The 19,386-nt window shown below is 40.3% G+C and overlaps 1 protein-coding gene across 1 annotated transcript; it reads left to right on the top strand.

Moving 5' to 3' along the window:
* The first annotated feature begins 5,314 nt into the window (after window positions 1-5,314).
* On the top strand, window positions 5,315-19,069 carry nme9 (NME/NM23 family member 9). Its single transcript, XM_050048840.1, has 17 exons — window positions 5,315-5,496; window positions 5,598-5,655; window positions 5,898-6,001; window positions 6,128-6,199; window positions 6,702-6,818; window positions 8,820-8,904; window positions 9,079-9,161; window positions 9,263-9,355; window positions 9,948-10,102; window positions 10,420-10,616; window positions 11,329-11,473; window positions 11,551-11,658; window positions 12,983-13,134; window positions 13,238-13,382; window positions 15,863-16,125; window positions 16,345-16,428; window positions 18,569-19,069. Exons 1-17 carry the CDS (start codon window positions 5,464-5,466, stop codon window positions 18,637-18,639), a joined length of 1,965 nt encoding a protein of 654 aa, XP_049904797.1. The 5' UTR covers window positions 5,315-5,463; the 3' UTR covers window positions 18,640-19,069.
* The last annotated feature ends 317 nt before the right edge of the window (window positions 19,070-19,386 follow it).

Here is a 19,386-nt window from a genome sequence, read left to right on the forward strand (position 1 = left end):
CTACTCCTATAGTGTGCTGTGTGGAGGGAATGACCTAAATAACTTGCTAGGAGCACCTATTTCCATACACACTACGACGACATTCGCAGCCACACAAACAAGCATATATCACACAAACATAGTGCTGTCTTTAGTAGGTCAAGAAATGCAAGATTGTGATGGTAATTTGTTGTGGCCTTGAGCAAAGCAATTGACAAGCAAATGCATCCTTTGTCAAGACTGGGCAAAGATTAGAGCTGAGCAAAGACTAAAAAAGTTGGGTAGCATTTTAGGTTACAGCCTTCAATTAAAAGGGAATTTTGCTGAGTGTAAGGTGTGAGAATAAAATATCAGTATTTACAGCTACAAAAATGTAAGAGCAAAGAAGAAGCCAGGGCTCTGTCTTTGTGGGGGGCTGTTCAAAAATTCATTTTGATACATGGTGTGAAACATTCCTAAATAAATCTGTGCTTGAAGGGATTCTCAAGTGGTTTAACATTGCACTTCCATTAAGTATCGGAGCTTGCAGGAGAATAAAGAATGAAATTGAGCAAAATTGATGCAGCGAGGCTGAGATAACCTAATCTTTAGTCTCTAGTATGGGTGAAGCCCTTAAAATGCTGGATGCTACACTTCCAATAATGTAACTCTACTGCAGAGGTACCCTATCAAGGGCCAAATCTGGCCCTTGATAGGGTGCCATGTGGCCCACTGACCATTTTCAAATTCACAGTGAAAATGAATTTAATTCACACTGGGAATTTTTTTGTTCTTTGAATGTAAATAAGGTGCCAGAGTGCATAAAAAAGCAACGAAATACATCTTGTTTATAAAGAAAAAAGTGGGAGGATCCCGCGGACATGCAGCAGAGGTCTAGGCTAATCATTTATACATTAATTATTTATGTTTGTTTATGAACTGGCCCCTGGCCTCCTGTCATTTAGCAAAGGTGGTCCCAAGGCAAGTTGAGTATCTGCTCTACTGTATATTTTGCTTTTCAGGGTATTTCAGTAAAAGTAGAAGTACCACACTATAAATATACTCAAAACAAGTAATTTCTGCATTAAAAACTTCACTTAAGTAAAAGAACATTTATGTACTATAAATATAAGTAGTAAGTACTCATTTTACAGAAACGCCCCTGTCAGTCTCATATTATTATGTAATTCAATCATTACTCTTAATTCATTTACCTGTAAGTTGTAGTTTAATGTTGTAGCTGATTGAGGTTTTCATAACTTCTTTATACTGTTGGGTAGTTTAACATGTGACAATGCATTATATTTTGAGAAGTGAATGTTTTGTATGTCCAATTTTAATCTGAAAAGTAACTAGTAGGCAGCGATGTGTGATTTTTAAAGAGCTGTGACAGAGAAAGTTCTCACATTCTCTATCACAGTGTGGAAACTGCTCAGCCGATGACAGAAAGGAGCTTAATGATGTAGTGAAAGCAGCATCAAACATCACTGGCCAAGATTTGCCAAGAATCTGCGAAATTTATAACGCCTATTTGTTTAGGATGGGTTTTAAAGTAGTCAGAGAGCTCTTTCATTTAGCAAAAGCACTTGTGGTCCCCCTTCCTTTAAGAAAAAGGTTGTGTAGTATTAAGAGCAGAACTACTCGTCTCCATAACACCACATATCCTGAGGCGGTGAGGGCCCTGAGCTCCTCATCATCAGTTACCCTAGAGGGTTTCTTAATGCACCAGACTCCAGACACTTGTATTTTCTTTACTCTGTTAGAGTATTTTATATGTTTATGCTGATGTTTTATTTACTTTGCTGGTGTATTTTTGATATATTTATGCTGATATGTATTTGCTTTGTTTTCTCTAACCCAAGCACACACCAAGAATAATTCCAATCAATGTTTCATAGAAACAGTAATAAATTATTGAATCTTTAGCTGTCAACCGGGCTCGTCACAAAGGTCAAGGAGGTGGGATTAAACACCTCACTGTGCATGTGGATCCTTGACTTCCTGACAGGCAGACCCCCGGTGGTAAGAGAGGGCAGACACTCCTCTTCCACCCTCATCTTTAACACCGGGGCACCCCAGGGCTGCGTTTTGAGTCCCCTGCTGTACTTCCTGTACACATGACTGTGTAGCCACTTAAGTCTCCAACAGCACCATTAAGTTTGCTGACAACACAGCTGTGGCGGGCCTAATTACAGATAACAATGAAAAGGCCTACCTGAAGGAAGCAGTGAACCTGACCCACTGTTCTCAAGACAGCAATCCACTCCTGAATGTCAGCAGAACTAAGGAAATAATAGTTGACTTTGGGAAAAAGCAGCTAAGAAATTACACCGCCCTTAGGTCCTCAGTGGAGAGGGTGGATAGCTGCAAATACCTTAGTGTCCACATCACTGAGGGCCTGACTTAGGCACTGCATGCTGACTCAGTGGTGAGATAAGCAAGGCAGAGAATGTTTTACCTGAGATGCCTGAGGAAATTCCAGGTATCCCCCTCAATTACTGAGAAATTCTCCACCACAGAGAGCCTCCTGATAGGAAACATCTCTGCCTAGTATGGAAACAGCACTGAACAGGACCGCAAGGCCCTGCACATATTGGTTTGTTAGGCTGAACACTCTATAGGTACTCCTCTACCCTGCATAAAGGATGTTTACACCAGACGCTGCAAAAATAAGGCCAGGAGAATCGTTAAAGGTCCCAGCCAGCCGGATAACTGCCTTTTCACCCTGGAGAAGGTACCAGCTACACCAGGCCAGCACTGAGAGGCCAGGAGGAGCTTCTACCCCTCAGGTCACAAGGATACTGAATGATGACCTTGCCTTTTCCTGTACGTTGACATTTATTTATTATTGCTACGACTATAAATTGACGAAACTGATAACGACTGCATTTCACTGACAATGTTTTTATGGTTTCATGTGACAAATAAATTGACTGAATGCATAAATGTAGTGCAATTAAAAGTACAATACAACCCTGTAGTGGATTAGAAATAGTATATAGTTCTACAATATTCTATCTAAAGGAAGTTGTTCATTTTCCCAACTTATAATTGGGAAACGATCTAGCGATGGTTTTAGACTCACTCCTACAAAGATGCATACAATTTCCAAAGATAACTCACCAAACTGTCCTGGATACAAAACTAAAGATGGAACATTTATTCATCTGTATTAGGAACGTGATCTGCTAAAAAATTTCTGAAATTCGATTCACCTCTTCACTAAATCAGCTTTGGAAATAGAATTGGATTTAAACCTATGTCTCTACTTAATAAATGATACGCCTGATTTTAAAATTTGATTAAAAATGCAGAGTGCTAATTACTATAACATACTTCGCAAAGAAATGCATACTTGTTCTTTGAAAAAATGAATCTCCTCCAACCTGTTCTTAGATGAAATATCGCAATTCTTACCTTGAGAGAGACTGACTCAGGAAAAACATGACTGTGGTTTTATTTTTCTAGACCACTGGTTTCCATTATTTATTGCTCGGAAACTTCAAGAGGTGATTAATAATGTACTTGAATAATGTGTGGCTGTGAGCCTACTGTAAATGCATGCAGGCACACCACGAATTAAGGACATATTATATTATTGCTTAGAATTTTGTTGCTACTTTTGTATTTGTATCTATGTGAATGTATGTCTATAGTATAGTTACAATGGGCCCCAGTGCACGCTATTATGATTATGAAGCACACATACACACACACACACACACACACACACACAGGTGTACACATACTTTACCAACAGTGTATCTTACTGCCGCTCTTATGTTATATCCACTTGCAGATGTTCCCAGCTTGTCAGTCTTGAGAGATTTTGCTAGCTACTGTGCATCGTATTGTCTCATTACATGATTAAACAGAGACTTGATATTGGACAACATCAACATACATATTACCCAGCAATCATTATTACATATCTGTATATGACAAAAACTACAAATGAAAATAGGAAATTAATTTTATCTAAATACTGTTTTTGTAATTATAGGTTTGTTTATATAGTGTATGTAGAGTAAGTATATAATTTTGTCATAGATACTATTTTATAAAAACAGAAAACCATGATGGAGATGGGTTTGCCTTTTAAAATCGGACCATCCTCTGTAAACCCTAGAGATGGCTGTGCGTGAAAATCCCAGTAGATCAGCAGTTTCTGAAATACTCTGACCAGCCCATCTGGCACCAACAACCATGCCACATTCAGAGTCACTTAAATCACCTTTCTTCCACATTTTGATGCTCAGTTTGAACTTCAGCAGGTCGTCTTGACCATGTCTACATGCCCAAATGCATTGAGCAGCTGTGATGTGATTGGCTGATGAGCTACTTGTGTTAACAAGCAGTTGAAGAGGTGTACCTTTTAAAGTGGCTGATGAGTGTATGTGTCTGTTTCATTTATGATTATTATAACCACTTGTTTTGTCTGGTATACTCTCATGTTTAAGAGAGAAATATTATTTGTATTGGAATAGATTATAAACTCTACGGGGAGGTTAAATTAACCATAAGCCCCTCCAGGTTTCTTACCCTTCCTATACAATCCCTGCCATGTTTGTTTTTATATACTTGTTTTTGTCATATCTTGTGTGCTAATAAAATTCAAATTCAAACACTGGCGTGCTTCCAGGTGGCAATCAGGCCCCTCCACCCCACAGTCCCTGGTGCAACCACACTGCCTGCACTGTCTATATTTACACCTCTGGTGGAGGGTAGGGATACTGTTACTGAGATTACTGCTTATTGTGCACTCTTCTGAAATAAAAAGCCGGGGGGGGGGGGACGACGACGACGACAGTGTGCAGTATTGACTACCTCAAACCTACCTATATACAGCACTTCAGTAAATGCACAAATTTACTTATTTCCACCTCTGCTTCTCTGCACCCAACAAATCTAATGCACTTCAGATTGCAAGTACTTCTGCTTTCAGACTGGGGGAGTTTCTGCACCCTTTATTGTAATGATAACACTGCACAGCCTTGATAGCATAATCTTTGGATAACACATCGCTGTGAAGCCTCTCATAAATGTGGGTGTAAAGCAGTGAGGTAAGGTTTTGTTTCCTGTAGCTGCAGACATAGATCCTATCAGCGACCCATGGGGGGCAGTTTAAAGATAGTAGAAGAAGAGTAGCTCCCGCTTTGAGATCACTGTGACTGCCATGTGCTATTAAACTAATCAAACTGCGGTGCAATTAGGAAATACGACCTGCGTTGGTGTTAATTAATAGCGACAACACGAACTTATTATCTTATTGAGCGGCTTCAATCAGATGTTAGATCCCTGTGAAGACTCCGGAAGGCGGAAGGCGCCGTTGCCTAGCAACCGAGCGGCCAAACAAGCGTGAGCAGCGTCTGAGGAGATTGACAACGTGATATGATTAGCAGCTCGACACACTAGCGTTTCATGATAATTAAACTTATCTTTAGATATCGTCTGATAGCTATAGAGGTAGATACCTTTAGATATTTGTATTTAATTTGATATAAAATGGCAGGGAAGAAGAAAGAAGCGAGTCTGCAGGTTGTACACACACAACATGGCGTCTGTGATGTTGACAAGAGTCCTCTATGATGATTTTTAAGCTTAACTTTATGTAACTTTGATATTCTTTTTTGACTCAGGCTTCTGTGACAAACCAAGAGCAGTGGGAGGAAATGCTTGCAACCAAAGGTTTAACAGGTAAGAGCATAAAAAGTAAAAGTTGTTGTCATGTCCCTTTAAAAGTGAACACACAGCATCACAACACTAAGCATCTGTCAATGCTGTTGTATAGCTGTAACTTGAAAAAACAGTGTGTGTGAATGAGTTCTGTCGTCGTGATAGTAATTTATTGTATGCTGCTGCCCCACTGTGTTCACTGGGATAACTGCATACTGAAGCCTTGCACCACACACACTCACACATTACTGTCTCTCCTCTAGTTGTAGATGTGTATCAGCAGTGGTGTGGCCCCTGTCGAGCTGTGGTCAGTCTCCTGCGAAAAATAAAGAACGAACTGGGTGATGACCTGTTACACTTTGCCACAGTAAGCCCTGAGTGAAAGTAAAATGTGAAGAGTTTAAATTCAAATTTGTGAGGGAGCAGCCCTAAACTTGTATTTGTGTTTGAGTGTGTGTGTGTGTGTGTGTGTGTGTGTGTGTGTGTGGTGCAGGCCGAGGCAGACAGCATTGATGCTTTGGAAAAGTATCGAGGGAAATGCGAGCCCACCTTCCTCTTCTATGGGGTGAGTGTGTGTGCGTACAGCATATAGGCTACTGTGTGCATGCTTGTACAGTATAGTACGGCACATACAGTATAAGCCATCAGCTCTGTGTGTTTTGCCGTTTTCCCCCTTTGTATTCTATTGATGTCCTAATATTTCCACTCACAAGTTATTTATATATTTATCTGTTTATTTTCTGTCTATATTTCTTATTCCCTTTCATCATGATTCTGTAATGCTCAGATGTGTAATGATGTAGGCCAGGAAATAGGGCCGTGAATGGAGTCGTGATCTCTCTGGTGGTGATGCAATATGCTGCCCATTATTTCATTTGTATTATTAATTCTCTTTTATCAGAATTGTGCTCATTCCTGAGCCTGTACTTTTTTATTTTGATGTTGTCACAGACTCATTGGGTTTTTTTTCTGTCTTGCTTACATGCGCCTGTCAAAGCCTTTCTGTATGTCACTGCTTGTTTTACAAATGCAGAAAACATAAAAAAGGTCTTTGTGTTGAATAACAGGGTGGGGAGCTGGTGGCTGTGCTGCGAGGGGCCAACGCTCCTCTCCTTCAGAGGATGATTGTGGAGGAGCTGGCCAAGGAGAAGTTGGTCCTGGAGCAAGGTGGTGAACGCAAAGGGGTGAGCAGCAAGATACACACACTTTCACATACAGAGTGCAGTAATCCGTTCATGCATATTTATATTCTAGTGCTGAAAGAAATGGCCTTTTGCACAGCAGACATTTTGACTTGTCATAGCAGGAAGAGCACAGGTGTTACTAATACCATTAACGATGACGTTCTTTTTAAGTGTCCCTGTGAGCAATGACAACGTGACAGAGAACTGAAGTAGCTAAGTGGAATTCAGCCATCTCAGCCATTAATTGTATTATCTACACCTGTGATTAAAATGTCTTCCCGTGAAAACAGCCAACAGCAGTCAATTAATCGATTAGTCAATCTGCATAAAATTAGCGATTATTTTTTGCGTTTTATCCTGATCTTTTAGAACAAATATGAACAAAAACACAAACACCACCCTCCATGATAAACCCACCAGCTTACAATCAGACCAAAGAAAAGGGAGAAAAAAATGGTTGCTAGACAAGCCAATATTTGTTGATACATATCATGATATGCTATATCACAGGCACAGGCTGAAATAGTCCATACACTGTCATAATACTGTACAGACAACCACACTCATAAATCATGCACACAACTAGGTTACAGCCAAGTCCATTTGCTTACTGATATAATCAGAACAGGGGCCCCATATTTATGTAATTTTTCATGCAAAATGAAAAACACAATGCTAAAAATGATCTGGTTCCAGCTTCTCACATGTGAGTATTTTTTGCTTTTTGTGCAGGGGTTAGGCCCTTTCTCTGGGTTATGGTGACATTTTGTCGAGATGCAGAATTTTGGCACTTCACTATTAAAGGAATACTTCACACACAAAAAATGATCATTTATATGTCAATTGCTCACCCTTACGTTACGTTGAATTCTTGAAGAAAACTGTTTTTCTTGCATGCCTTCAAGATCAGCCAAGAATCCAAAAACTGAGAAATCCTTGATTAATTGAAATAGAAGGGGGCTGCGTTTACCAGCAGCCAATCTTGGAACCCATCGGCTACAGTATCTGTCAAACACCCATCAGTCTGTGTGGGTGATAACCAGTATTTTAGTCTGATCCGGTGAAGCCAGCAGATATCCAAACCAAGGCCTGGTCATTTCAGCCAATCTCTATGAGTCAATATCTGCATTTGGATGTAGATAAAAGCTAATTCAAAGCTAACTTGTCATCAGACTGTAGCCAATAGGTTCAGAGATTCCATTTCAACAATGCGTTCCGTCTTTCCACACAGTCTGTTTACCAGCAGTTAAAACGTGCTTGGTCAGTACTACTCGGAATACAAACCAGAACACTTAGAGTACCAAAATCTTGTCCCGTCGCCTAGAGAGTCGCCGGATTCTGCATCAGCAGCAAAATTTTATCAAAAATATCAGTTTCCAAACTCTCACTTAACATAAATAGTCCTATGCAAGGATGATTAGCGCTCCTGGGCAGGCGTACACATTTGAACTCAATGCTTAGCAAAGTTCAAGTGCACACGCTTGCCCAGGCGCACTACTCATAGGTTGAATTGTTTTAAAAGGTAAGGGTTTGGGAAGTGCTGAAGACGTGACTGGATAAATGCTGCATGAGTTGTGTGAGAGTTAGTAAATGTATGTTTTGTTATAGTTTTTCTGTTTTTAAATGCAGACTCCATTTAACTCCAATTCATTAAGAAGTTTCTCTGTTTTTGGATTCTTCGTTCACCAGGGAGGCATTCAAGCAAAACGGTTTCCTTCACAAATTCAATTTCACAGGGCTGAGTAATCTGAGTACTTGGAAAACAAATAATCATTTTGTGGGTGAAATATTCCTTTAAACGATTTTTTTTTTTTTTTTACTGTTGGAACAAAACTTTTGTTTACTAACAAGTTCAGATTTATCAAGACAATACCTGGAAGATTAATAAATATTGAAATAATCAAAAGCTGCAGCTGTAGTTTACTCAAAAAAGAAAGGATGTATTAAAGTGTTTATCGACACCAATGTTTACTGATTCAGTGTTTTTTATTTGTCTGTCAGATTAAAGATGAGGGTCTGATGGATGATGAGCATGCAGATGAGGAGGAGACGCCACAGCAGTCTGAAAATGAAGAAAGCATAATTGGTACTGTGGAAACAATATAATCATATTAGTGGTCAATTTATTTTGGTCATTAGCATTATTGCTGGTAATGTGGTTACTGTGATTACCGTTGCTGTTTACCAGCGTCATCATGATTCTGTTTACTGTTTTATCTGCATTACTGATCATCACTCAGCCTGTCCTTTTCTCCTGTAGTTCCTGCCAGTAAATCCTACACAGTTGCCATCATCAAACCAGATGCTGTTGCTCACGGCAAGGCAAATGAGATCATTATGAAGGTGCGCACAGACTAATGCTGCTCACATTCTGAGAAGACAAGATTGTCTCAAGCATTCCTGCTGACATTAGTTCATTATCCTGACAATACTCCCCTGGCTAGATCCAAGATGTTGGGTTTGAGATCCTGGCCCATGAGGAGCGCACGCTGACTGAGACTGAGGCTCGAGATTTTTACCAGCACAAAGCAGAAGAGGTATGGTGAGAACAGAATGGAATAGCAGCAAAAAGGCACATCTCACACAGACGTGACAAAACATTTGACAGATAGAGACACTTGTGTTTGTATCTCACTGCAGAGATTGGCACACTAGTCAAACCGCTGATGGGTTCAGTGTATGTTTGTGAGGTTCGTCTGGGCAATTTGAATTATGAGTCAACATCCTAATGGGAGAGCAGTCACGACCAGTGCAAAAATCATTTCAATTAGTTTGCAATACATCACACTTCCATCTGCATTTCTGCACAGGGCTCAAAATAGATCCGCTGTGTAAGCAGCTTTTTTCCCTTTTTTTTTTGCTTATTGCGCTGTTTGTGATGAGACCAAATGATTAGAGATTCAGAAATACAAAACATATGGGGAAAGGTGGCTATTTGAAGCAATTATGTCCGTAAAATGATGCAGTATATATATTGCTTTTGCCTTTTAATAATATATCTGCACTAATTTTCTTCAGTCTCTTCCCACCTAGAAACTGTAAGGCCTGATTCAAGATGTAAAAATGCGTTTGTCACATTAACACATGTGTATGCTCTTGTCTCTGTGTGCATGTGATGGTGGTTTGTAGGCTTGCTTTGAGGACTTGGTGCAGTATATGTCCAGTGGTCCGTCCCATATTCTGGTACTCTCTCAGGTTGAGGGCTCAGCTAACGTTGTGCCAGCATGGCGTGAGTTTATTGGCCCAGCAGACATAGAGGAAGCCAGGAGAGAGAAACCAGAAAGGTCAGTTACTGGAAATTATACATATGCTACATCCATAAAAAGAGTTGTGAAAACATCAACAACAGCATAACCACTGTAAGATATGTTACGATCCTGTGTCTTTGTAAAGAACATTTGTTTATAGCATTGAGATTTGTTCATGCACAGTTGATTGCAACAGTGTGAAACAATCTCAGGATTAAGTCTGGGAAAACGAATGAACAGCACATTCTCGCCTGCTCCGTCAGACACACCCAAACATTATGCTTCTCTCTGGTGGAACACCAGCCGAGCAACCATCTGCTCTCCTCTCCTTTCTCCCCCCTGGCTTCCTGCAGCTTGCGGGCACAATACGGCACACAGACACTGTTCAACGCAGTGCACGGTAGTGAGGACATCGACCAGGCCAGCAGGGAGCTCGCCTTCTTCTTCCCCAACTTTAGGACGGCCTCGGTAACGGAGCAGGATGGGGAGGAAGAGCGTGTGGAGAGGACACTGGCTCTTATCCGGCCTGACGTTGCCAGAGAAAACAGAGGTGGGGCCCATGCCAAATGCACAGGCACCAGTACACACACAAAGGTGGTTCATACTGACATGGTGGGGCTGCTTCTTGATCCCCATGGAAAAGGTGTTGAATGGAACAGGTGTAGTTCCAGATTTTTTTTGTAATTGATAACAACAAACAAACTATGGCTATCTATATCAAAACTATCAATTATTATCATTAGCTAAAACTAATGCAGACTAATAGAAAGCAATAAATAAACATTATGGGCCTTTTTTAAAGCACATGGTCTAAAGGTCATGGTGCATGTGCATTTAAGCTGTGTCCAACTCCACTTTTGCCAGTTAAACAGCGTATAATCTGGGTGCAAAGTAAGGTGCAAGGGGTTGTATTTAGTCCCTTAATTGATCATAGGTGTGTTTTGGGTCATTCAGAATGTCATCTCTCACTCCCTTTAAAAGTCAGGTGTAGCAATTTGGAGAGGTTTTCTGCTGAGAGCAATGCAATAAGAGTGGTAATGTCACTGCAGCAGATATATTTGGACATTTAAGCAGCAAAACTGGCCCTCAAAGTGGCGACTGCATTGGTCTGAAACTAGCATTAACAAATGCTGTACACTCCTTTGCACAGGGTGTAAGATAACTTTCATGAAAGTAGGATTTATCGCAGGATCATTACTTTGAAATGCATTAGCTAGCTGTACCTAATAAACTGGCAAATGAGTGTAAATTGTGTTCCGCAGAGGAGATCTTAGCTCACATCCACAAGTCAGGCTTCACCGTGGCTCTCCAAAGAGAGGTGATGTTGACAGAGGAGCAGGTCAGACAGTTTTACTCCCAACATGCTGAGCAGGACTACTTCCCTGCATTGCTCCAAAACATGACCAGGTAACTTACACACGCTCTTCTGAAATCTAAAGAGTAGTTTGTTACTGCAGATGTGCATTAAACATGTATATTTACAGTGGGCCGGTGCTAGCTTTGGCATTGGCCAGAACGGGGGCTGTCGATCACTGGAAGAACATCCTCGGTCCTTCTGACGTTAATAAGGCCAAAGAGGAGAGTCCTGAGTGGTGAGTGATGTGTGGCTCTATTTATTTACACAATTAAATGAGCCAAGAGAAGTCACTGTGGTATTATTACCGATGGAATTTTCACTGTTGATCTATCTGACCGCTTGTTAGAAAGAACTCTGCATTTTTATTTGACCTCTTGTTTTTACCTTGTCAGGTATTCAAGGTGGACATAGACACGTTTTTTTGCGTTAACTTATCATTATGAACTAAATGTTGAGTTCTCAGTGTAATGAGTATAGAATGGTTACATCTGCGCTTAGACTGTTACCCTATAAGCCTCGCTTTCACTGTGCAGTTCTGTTAGGCAACAGGAACGATCTCTTGGAAAAACGAAGGCTCCATTTACAGCACCGAGGAAGTGCGTCAACCATTACGCAACCATAACAGGAAGAAGATACTGCTTTTGTTTACCCCGCTAGGTATCTGTAGCTATCCCAAGTTACAAAAGAGTATTAATGGAAGTACTTTGCAGTTACAATCCCCAGTAGAGGAAATGGCGGAAGGCTCTGGGGAAGACGTAAAGCGATCAGGTTGTCTTTGAGACAGCGGAGCCAACACCTGGAAATGCTTGGGGGGTTTCCACTTTAACTTTTCAGGTTATTATACACAACCGTTTGATTAAAGGTCTAGAATGTAGGATTTATTTGCATCTAGTGGTGAGGTTGCAGAACTTAAACTTCCCCTGTGTGCCAAGCTTGTAGGAGAACTACGGTGGCCAATGCGAAAACATGAATGGCCTTATCTAGAGCCAGTGTTTGGTTTGCCATTCTGAACTACTTAAGAACAACTTGGCCTCACTCTGTAAATATATAAACGGCTCATTCTAAGGTAAAGAAAAGACGTCAATGTTTAGTTTCAGGTGATTATAAACTAATAGAAACATAGTTAGGAATATTATACACCATTTTTTCCAATAGATGCCCCTAAATCCTACACACTGGACCTCTAAAGAAAGGAAAGGTATTCTGCAGCCACACAGGAAGAGAAATGTACTAGATAACAGTTTCTTTTCTGACAGTAGTGCAGTCATAAGACAAAGATACATTTTAGAGATGAAGGTTTATTGTGGTCTCCCTCCGCCTGCAAAGCACCAAGTTCACTCCAGTTTCTGTGTTTTCTTGAAAGGCAATCTTAAAAATAAAGACAATCACTTGCTGAGGTAGAAGCAGACAAGGCAGGCTGAGCCTGAGTGAAAGAAAGTACAATAAATTACACCACTTCATCCCAAAATAAACCATCAAATATTAGCTATTAGATATAGATGGCACCTAACAGTCTAATCATACCTGTGATACTGACTTCTGTATCCCTCATCACTCAGTCTAAGGGCCCAGTTTGCTGTGGAGAATGAGCCTATGGGCCTGCTGCATGGCAGTGAAAACCATGAAGAGGCAGAACGAGAGATCAACTTCTTCTTCCCTAAACAGCAAACACTGGCAGTGATCAAACCTGATGCCTTAGAGGAACACAAAGGTCCTCTGTCGTCATTCAGAACAACATAAAAATGTACCTGTGTTTATATAAATGTGTACAGGTAATCATATTATCTTTATAATGTGTTTTCTGACTGTAATAGACAAGATTATGGAGGAGATCAGCGGCGGCGGTTTCCGTGTAGCGCAGCTGAAGGAGATGGTGCTGTCGAAGGAGATGGCTGAGGAGTTTTACAAAGAGCACAGAGAGAAGCCTTTCTTCAACCAACTGGTGGAATTCATGTGTCGGTTAGTCTATCCCTGAACACAGCCACAGGAGAGGGGCAAAGTGACCACAGCAGACCTGCCCTAATTCCTGTTGCCGCTGGAAGTTTTAACAGCACTTTTAACTGTAATCTTAGCTGCTTAAAATCAAGGCAGCCTCAGGCAAGCGGCTAGGAAGTCCATCTCAATTTCACTCTTTGTCCCACCGCACATCTAGATTTTAGAGTTATCTTCCGCTCCGATTAGTCCCTTCACTCGGTTGTTATGCAACTGCTTGGACACAATGAGCAGAGAGATGTGTGCAGCTGGGCACTTCAGCCGGAGAAACCTTTACTGTCACTATCCCTCAACATCAGCTCAGGTTTAGCATTAATTGTAGATTTATATTCTAACCACTGTATAATGTTTTACAAGGTTATTTATAAAGCTAAGGTACCACTTTATCTCTTACAGTGTATTTAAAGAGTAACTTAATACCAGGCTGAAAAGCAGTGTTTTGCTGCCCTCTCTGGTTGGAAGTTTCAAGCCTGTGTCACTTGTTGGGTGTGGTCAGAAGTTTGCTCTGTTGCACCTGTAACCACACACAGCAGTGATGTCACATGGGTATCAGAGTACACCAGTAAATCACTGCAGCCAGGTGAGAAGATAAACTTCTGATGCTTAGGAAAAAAAACAAGATTTCTAGGGGAGCAAGTTATTTTTTATGAAATCACATAGAGAGCACTGATATGGTGATACTAAAAATTCAGTGACTGAAATGCAGTTGAAACAGCTGCCACATTTCAAGGAATACTTCATTCACAAAATTACAATTTGTATATCAGTTACTCACCCCATTAATTAATTCATTTACCGTAACTGCTTGCCCTGTTGGGGGTCGCCGGGGGGCTGAAGCCTATCCCAGCTGACATTGGGCGAGAGGCGGGGTACACCCTGGAAAGGTCACAGACTATCACAGGGCTGACACATAGAGACAGACAACCATTCACACTCACATATTCACACCTACGGACAATTTAGAGTCACCGGTTAACCCAACCAACATGGCTTTGAAATGTGGGAAGTTGGGGAACCTGGAGAAAACCCATGCTGACACTGGGAGAACATGCAAAGTCCACACTCAGGAACCCTCTTGCTGTGAGACGACAGTGCTAACCACTGCACCACCATGCTGTTGCGTTGAATTCATGATGAAAACTTTATTTTTCTCGCATTCATCCACAAACAATTAAAACACTGGGAAAATTCTTCATAAATTGGAGCAAAGGGAGGCCATGTTTAATGACAAGCCAAACTATATCAAAACATCCGTTGACAAACTCTCACACAAGTCTCATTATCCAGCCATGAACTTAGTACGTCCTACCTTACTATTTAAAACACTTCTGCATAAACAGTCTCACACATGGACAAGTAGCCATTTGAACTCTGCTCAATGATATGCACAATCAGAGTTCAAACACACACGCTTGCCCAGGTGAGCTACTCGTATGCAGAAGTGTTTTAAATACTAAAGTTTTAAAGAAAAAACGTGTGTTTGTGAAGCACTGTGCATACGACTGGATAAATGAGACTTGGATTAAGCTGCACCACTTGTGTGAAAGTTTGTAAACGGATGTTTAGATAGAGCCAAGACAGCTCTGTATCATCAATAATGCTTAAATTTAAGTATGAGATTTCACTTTATTAAGCATAATAAACATTTTACAATTGCTTTTAAATTTCTGGCAGAGCTGAGACTGGCACGGGTTACACGTCTCCAACTAGCAAAGAGGCTCTCAGGAAGTGACGCAGTAATTACATCTCAGTGTGTCTGACAAGATACACACTACTCTTTATTCACACAAAAGTATGATGAACAATAAAACACATACTGAGTATGTAGTGCATAGTATGTGTTTTCGGACGCAGCGATCAATTATAATGCACGAGTAGTGTGAGAGTTTGTAAAGGAATGTTTTGATATAGTTTTGCTGTTGTTAAATGCAGCCATCATTTATTTAATTTCATCAATATTTTTCTCCATTTTGGAATAATTTGTTCACCATGGAGGGACGAGAGAGGAACAAAGATTCTTCACAAATTCAACGTAACATCATTTTGTGAGTGAAATCCGTCCCAGTTTTAAACAGGATGTCTAGACATCTTTTATCTGCTATTCACCAAATTAGTCCTAAGTGGGAAGGTGCAGTCAAAGGCTGCTCATTGCAACAATAGAAAGTGTCACATTGTGGCTCCTGACAGTTTAATTGCATTATTCTGTTGATTAATTTCTGTGTAAAAATGTTCTCTTGTCATGCTGAATTTCAATTTATATCCATGGCAACAAAGACCACACTGTAGTGGGTAGCCGAACTTTGATTGCAAAACTACCAGTAAACACAAATAATGAGGCGGGCAGATGCACAGCTCTCCCTTGAATACACTGACAGTAAGTAGTTAAAGTTCATAAGTCATTTAAAATCCTGTTTATTATATTAACATACTGTCATCGTTTGTTTCAGAGGGCCGTGTCTGATGCTCGTCCTGACCAAGGAAAATGCAGTGGAGGAGTGGAGGGCCATGATGGGCCCCACAGACCCTGATCAAGCTAAGGAGACATCTCCAAACTCTCTGAGGGCCCGCTTCGCCTCCAACATCCTGCACAACTCGGTCCACGGCTCCTCCAACGAGCAGCATGCAGAGGAGAAGATCCGTTTTATCTTCGGTGACATCTGCTCAGACGCAGAGCTCACCGGTGATGGAGGGACTGACACAACCATTTTAGGTAATCATATGATGTCTGTGACAGTCATTTCCATCTGGCACACCATCTGGTTCCACATAAATAACAATTTTGTTCTTGTATTTTTTTCATGTTTTTTGAGGTTTGATATTTCTGCCCTATTCCTGCTATAAATGATATTTCATCCAGCTATATTTCTTACAGTTATAGTTAAAAATACTCCAAACTACACTTCTTGAAATAAAGATCAATTTCTTGCAGCAAAAGAGCAGGACAGTTCTGCAGATGAAAACACGGGAACGTCAAGGTCTCCAACTGAGGACATGTCCAATAACCATCATGAAGGTATGCAGTGAGTACGGATAAAGTTTTTTACTGACATGTTAGCTGTCCCTATTCAAGGGTTTGATCCTGAAAAAGGCCTGTTGCTGCCAAAGGCTCATACAGGCATACATAACTAATATATAGTATCCCACAATCCATTGTGCACCAGTCACTTTAAGCACAGGCAATTAGCTTTGTGACTAATGGAAAGCAGTCACTGGTAAATATATCCTATTAATAAGACCAATGAAAAAGCCGCTGCAAGTGGTGAAAAATGGAAACTGGGCATAAACTCCACAGTGGGATATATTGATACAGTCAGTGTTTAGTCATAGTTAGGGGGTGTGGTGAGGGTGGAGACAGCAAGGGGGAAAACAGTACATTTACTATAGCTATGATTAATAAAACTTAGCACATTATCAGTACCCCACAGTCATTAATGCTATGATATAGTAGACTAGTGTGTTTTAGTCAATTCCATGCACACATTATAGCAGCGCTAATGTTGCTCAATGCTATTAGCCTGTTTTGACATTGTGCTTCTGTTATCACGCAGGGGGTTTGCACCCTCAAGAACTACATGTCCCTGGAGGCTCACAACTTTTTCTACCAATAGCTACAACAGTTTGAATAAAGTGTTAGATCCATTTTGTTCAACAGCCCCCAAATCTCAATCGCTAAAGCCACCAGACTCCATTCAAATTAACAGTAATTTTATTGTGTATAGAGCCAACATGTTTTCCCACCCAACTTGGCAATTTAAGGGTTTATTTCAATGAAATCAGAGTTGGTGATTGTGATAACAGTGGAAAGACAAAGTTTTATTTTGTTTCTGTAACTCTGAGTTAAGTGTATTTTACAGTTATAAAATTACCATTTATTTAAATGGAGTCTGGTGGGTGTGACAATAGTGATTCAGGGCTGTTTCTGGTTAAACAAAAAATTATCTCACTCTTTAGCATAAAGGTATATCTCTGTAGGGATCCTTTCAATAATCTTGTCAGACACTTGTAATAACAATCTGAGCCTGTCAGGGGCAGAAACAAGCACTTTTAATGGCATGCTGTTGAGTGTTGACATCGTAGCCCAGCTGCTGCTCTTGCTTGATACAGGACCGATTTTAAAAAAATGTTTAGCTTGATATGGTTCTTATTACAGGCTTGAGTGTTGTTTCGTCATACCTTTAAAGTTTCGACAACTGCGTCTGTCGTCATCATCAGGAGCGTCACGTGATGTCTGGTCACGTGGTTTAAAAAATGTTGTTCCCATTAGTCACTTAAACACAAAAAATAGGGTCCAGTTTTAAAATACCCTTTAACTCTGTATTTTGAAGCGTGATTGACAACCAGAAAGTCACACAGCAACTCTTCAGCAAGGTAACAAATGCTTTGTCTCCCTCCTGGTGTTGAAGGATGTGACATTTTGTTGGCATTCCCATAAATACCAGCTGTATCTATTGTTAATCACAGGACATTACAGTACAATAGATGTTAACTACCTATATGTAAATATAATACTGTTAACCTGGTCCACTATTTGCCATGTTCCATTCATTAGTATGGTAACATGTCTCAGGTTACCACTGATATTTAATCTTTGTCAGCTGTGTCAGCCTTTAAAATGTTAGCGTACACTTTTGATGTGGAATGCCCAAAAACTCAAAGGATCCATCTCCTAAATTGGGACACAGCTATTACAGCATCACGTCCTGGGAGCTGAGAGTAGCTGCCAAGTAGATATGTCTCTTAATACTGACAACTCAGATAGCTTCCAAGAGCGAGAAGACGTATCTCTTCTGATACAGAGAAAAATGAGGCCATTGATCTTCATAATGTGACTTACGTGAGCTGGAATGGAGATGTAAACTGCTCTTACAGTCTCTTTGTCTGGAGAGTGAAGTAAATCTTGAACCTGCTGCATTGTGGGGATAATTGCAATTCAAATGTGCAATACCTTCTCATGATTCCATTTTGTTGAAGTATTAATGGGTTTAGGTGACGAACTGTTGCACCTCTGCGAGTCCTGAGGCTGATGTATTTGAATAATGTAACGTTGCTGTCTAACACTGTTTTATTGGTTGTAGGATCTTTCTGTAGGGGGATTCATTCATGTGTGGTTGTCATTCAGAATATTTGATTTAGTTTTCCTCTTTACTTTACAGGTGACCCACATGATTCAAATCCTTGCAGCCCACAGACAGAAGGAAGTGACAATCCAGAGCACCCAAACTGAGTCAGCACACGTTTCTCTTGTATTGTGGGCTTAAAACACAGTATCTTATACGTCACTCCATGAATCATGAAATAAACAGGAAGACTGGTGATATTTACACACTTTATAGACGTGTAGGTGGTGGGTTGATAACAAAGTGACCATATATTCTTCAGCCAGTTAAAGGGAGTACTTGTGTACTTGTTAAGTTACCACAAAGCAGCTGATAGTGTCAGGGTTCAGAGAAGCATTTAGTTGAATCCAGTCAGTTCAGTCCATCTTGGATTGGCTACAGTATTGTACTGATTTTTGTTTTAGTTTTCATTTTCAGTTTCAGCAACTCATACCATGATATTTACAATTTTGGGCAACACTTTACTTGAAGGTATCTACTTAAAAGTGACATGACACTGTTATAACTATGACATGACATGAACCTGTCAGGAACATTATGTACATGTCAAACGTTTATGACTGCTGTCATTAAGTGTCATTCGGTTTTTGTAATGTCAAGTTGACATTGTTTGGGTTGTCTTGATTATGACAAGTTGACATTAATCAAAGTGACATTACCATAAGTTGTCATTGTCATGATAAGTTGACATTAAATTTGTTTGGGATGTCCTTATAATGACAACTTGACATTAACCAGGATGACATTACCAGAAGATGTCTTTATGTTAATGTCAAGTTGTCATTATAAGGACATCCTAAACAAATTTAATGTCAACTTGTCATGACAAAGACAACTTCTGGTAATGTCACTTT

Source organism: Epinephelus moara, chromosome 7 (genome assembly GCF_006386435.1).
Source record: "Epinephelus moara isolate mb chromosome 7, YSFRI_EMoa_1.0, whole genome shotgun sequence".
Lineage (NCBI taxonomy): Eukaryota > Metazoa > Chordata > Actinopteri > Perciformes > Serranidae > Epinephelus > Epinephelus moara.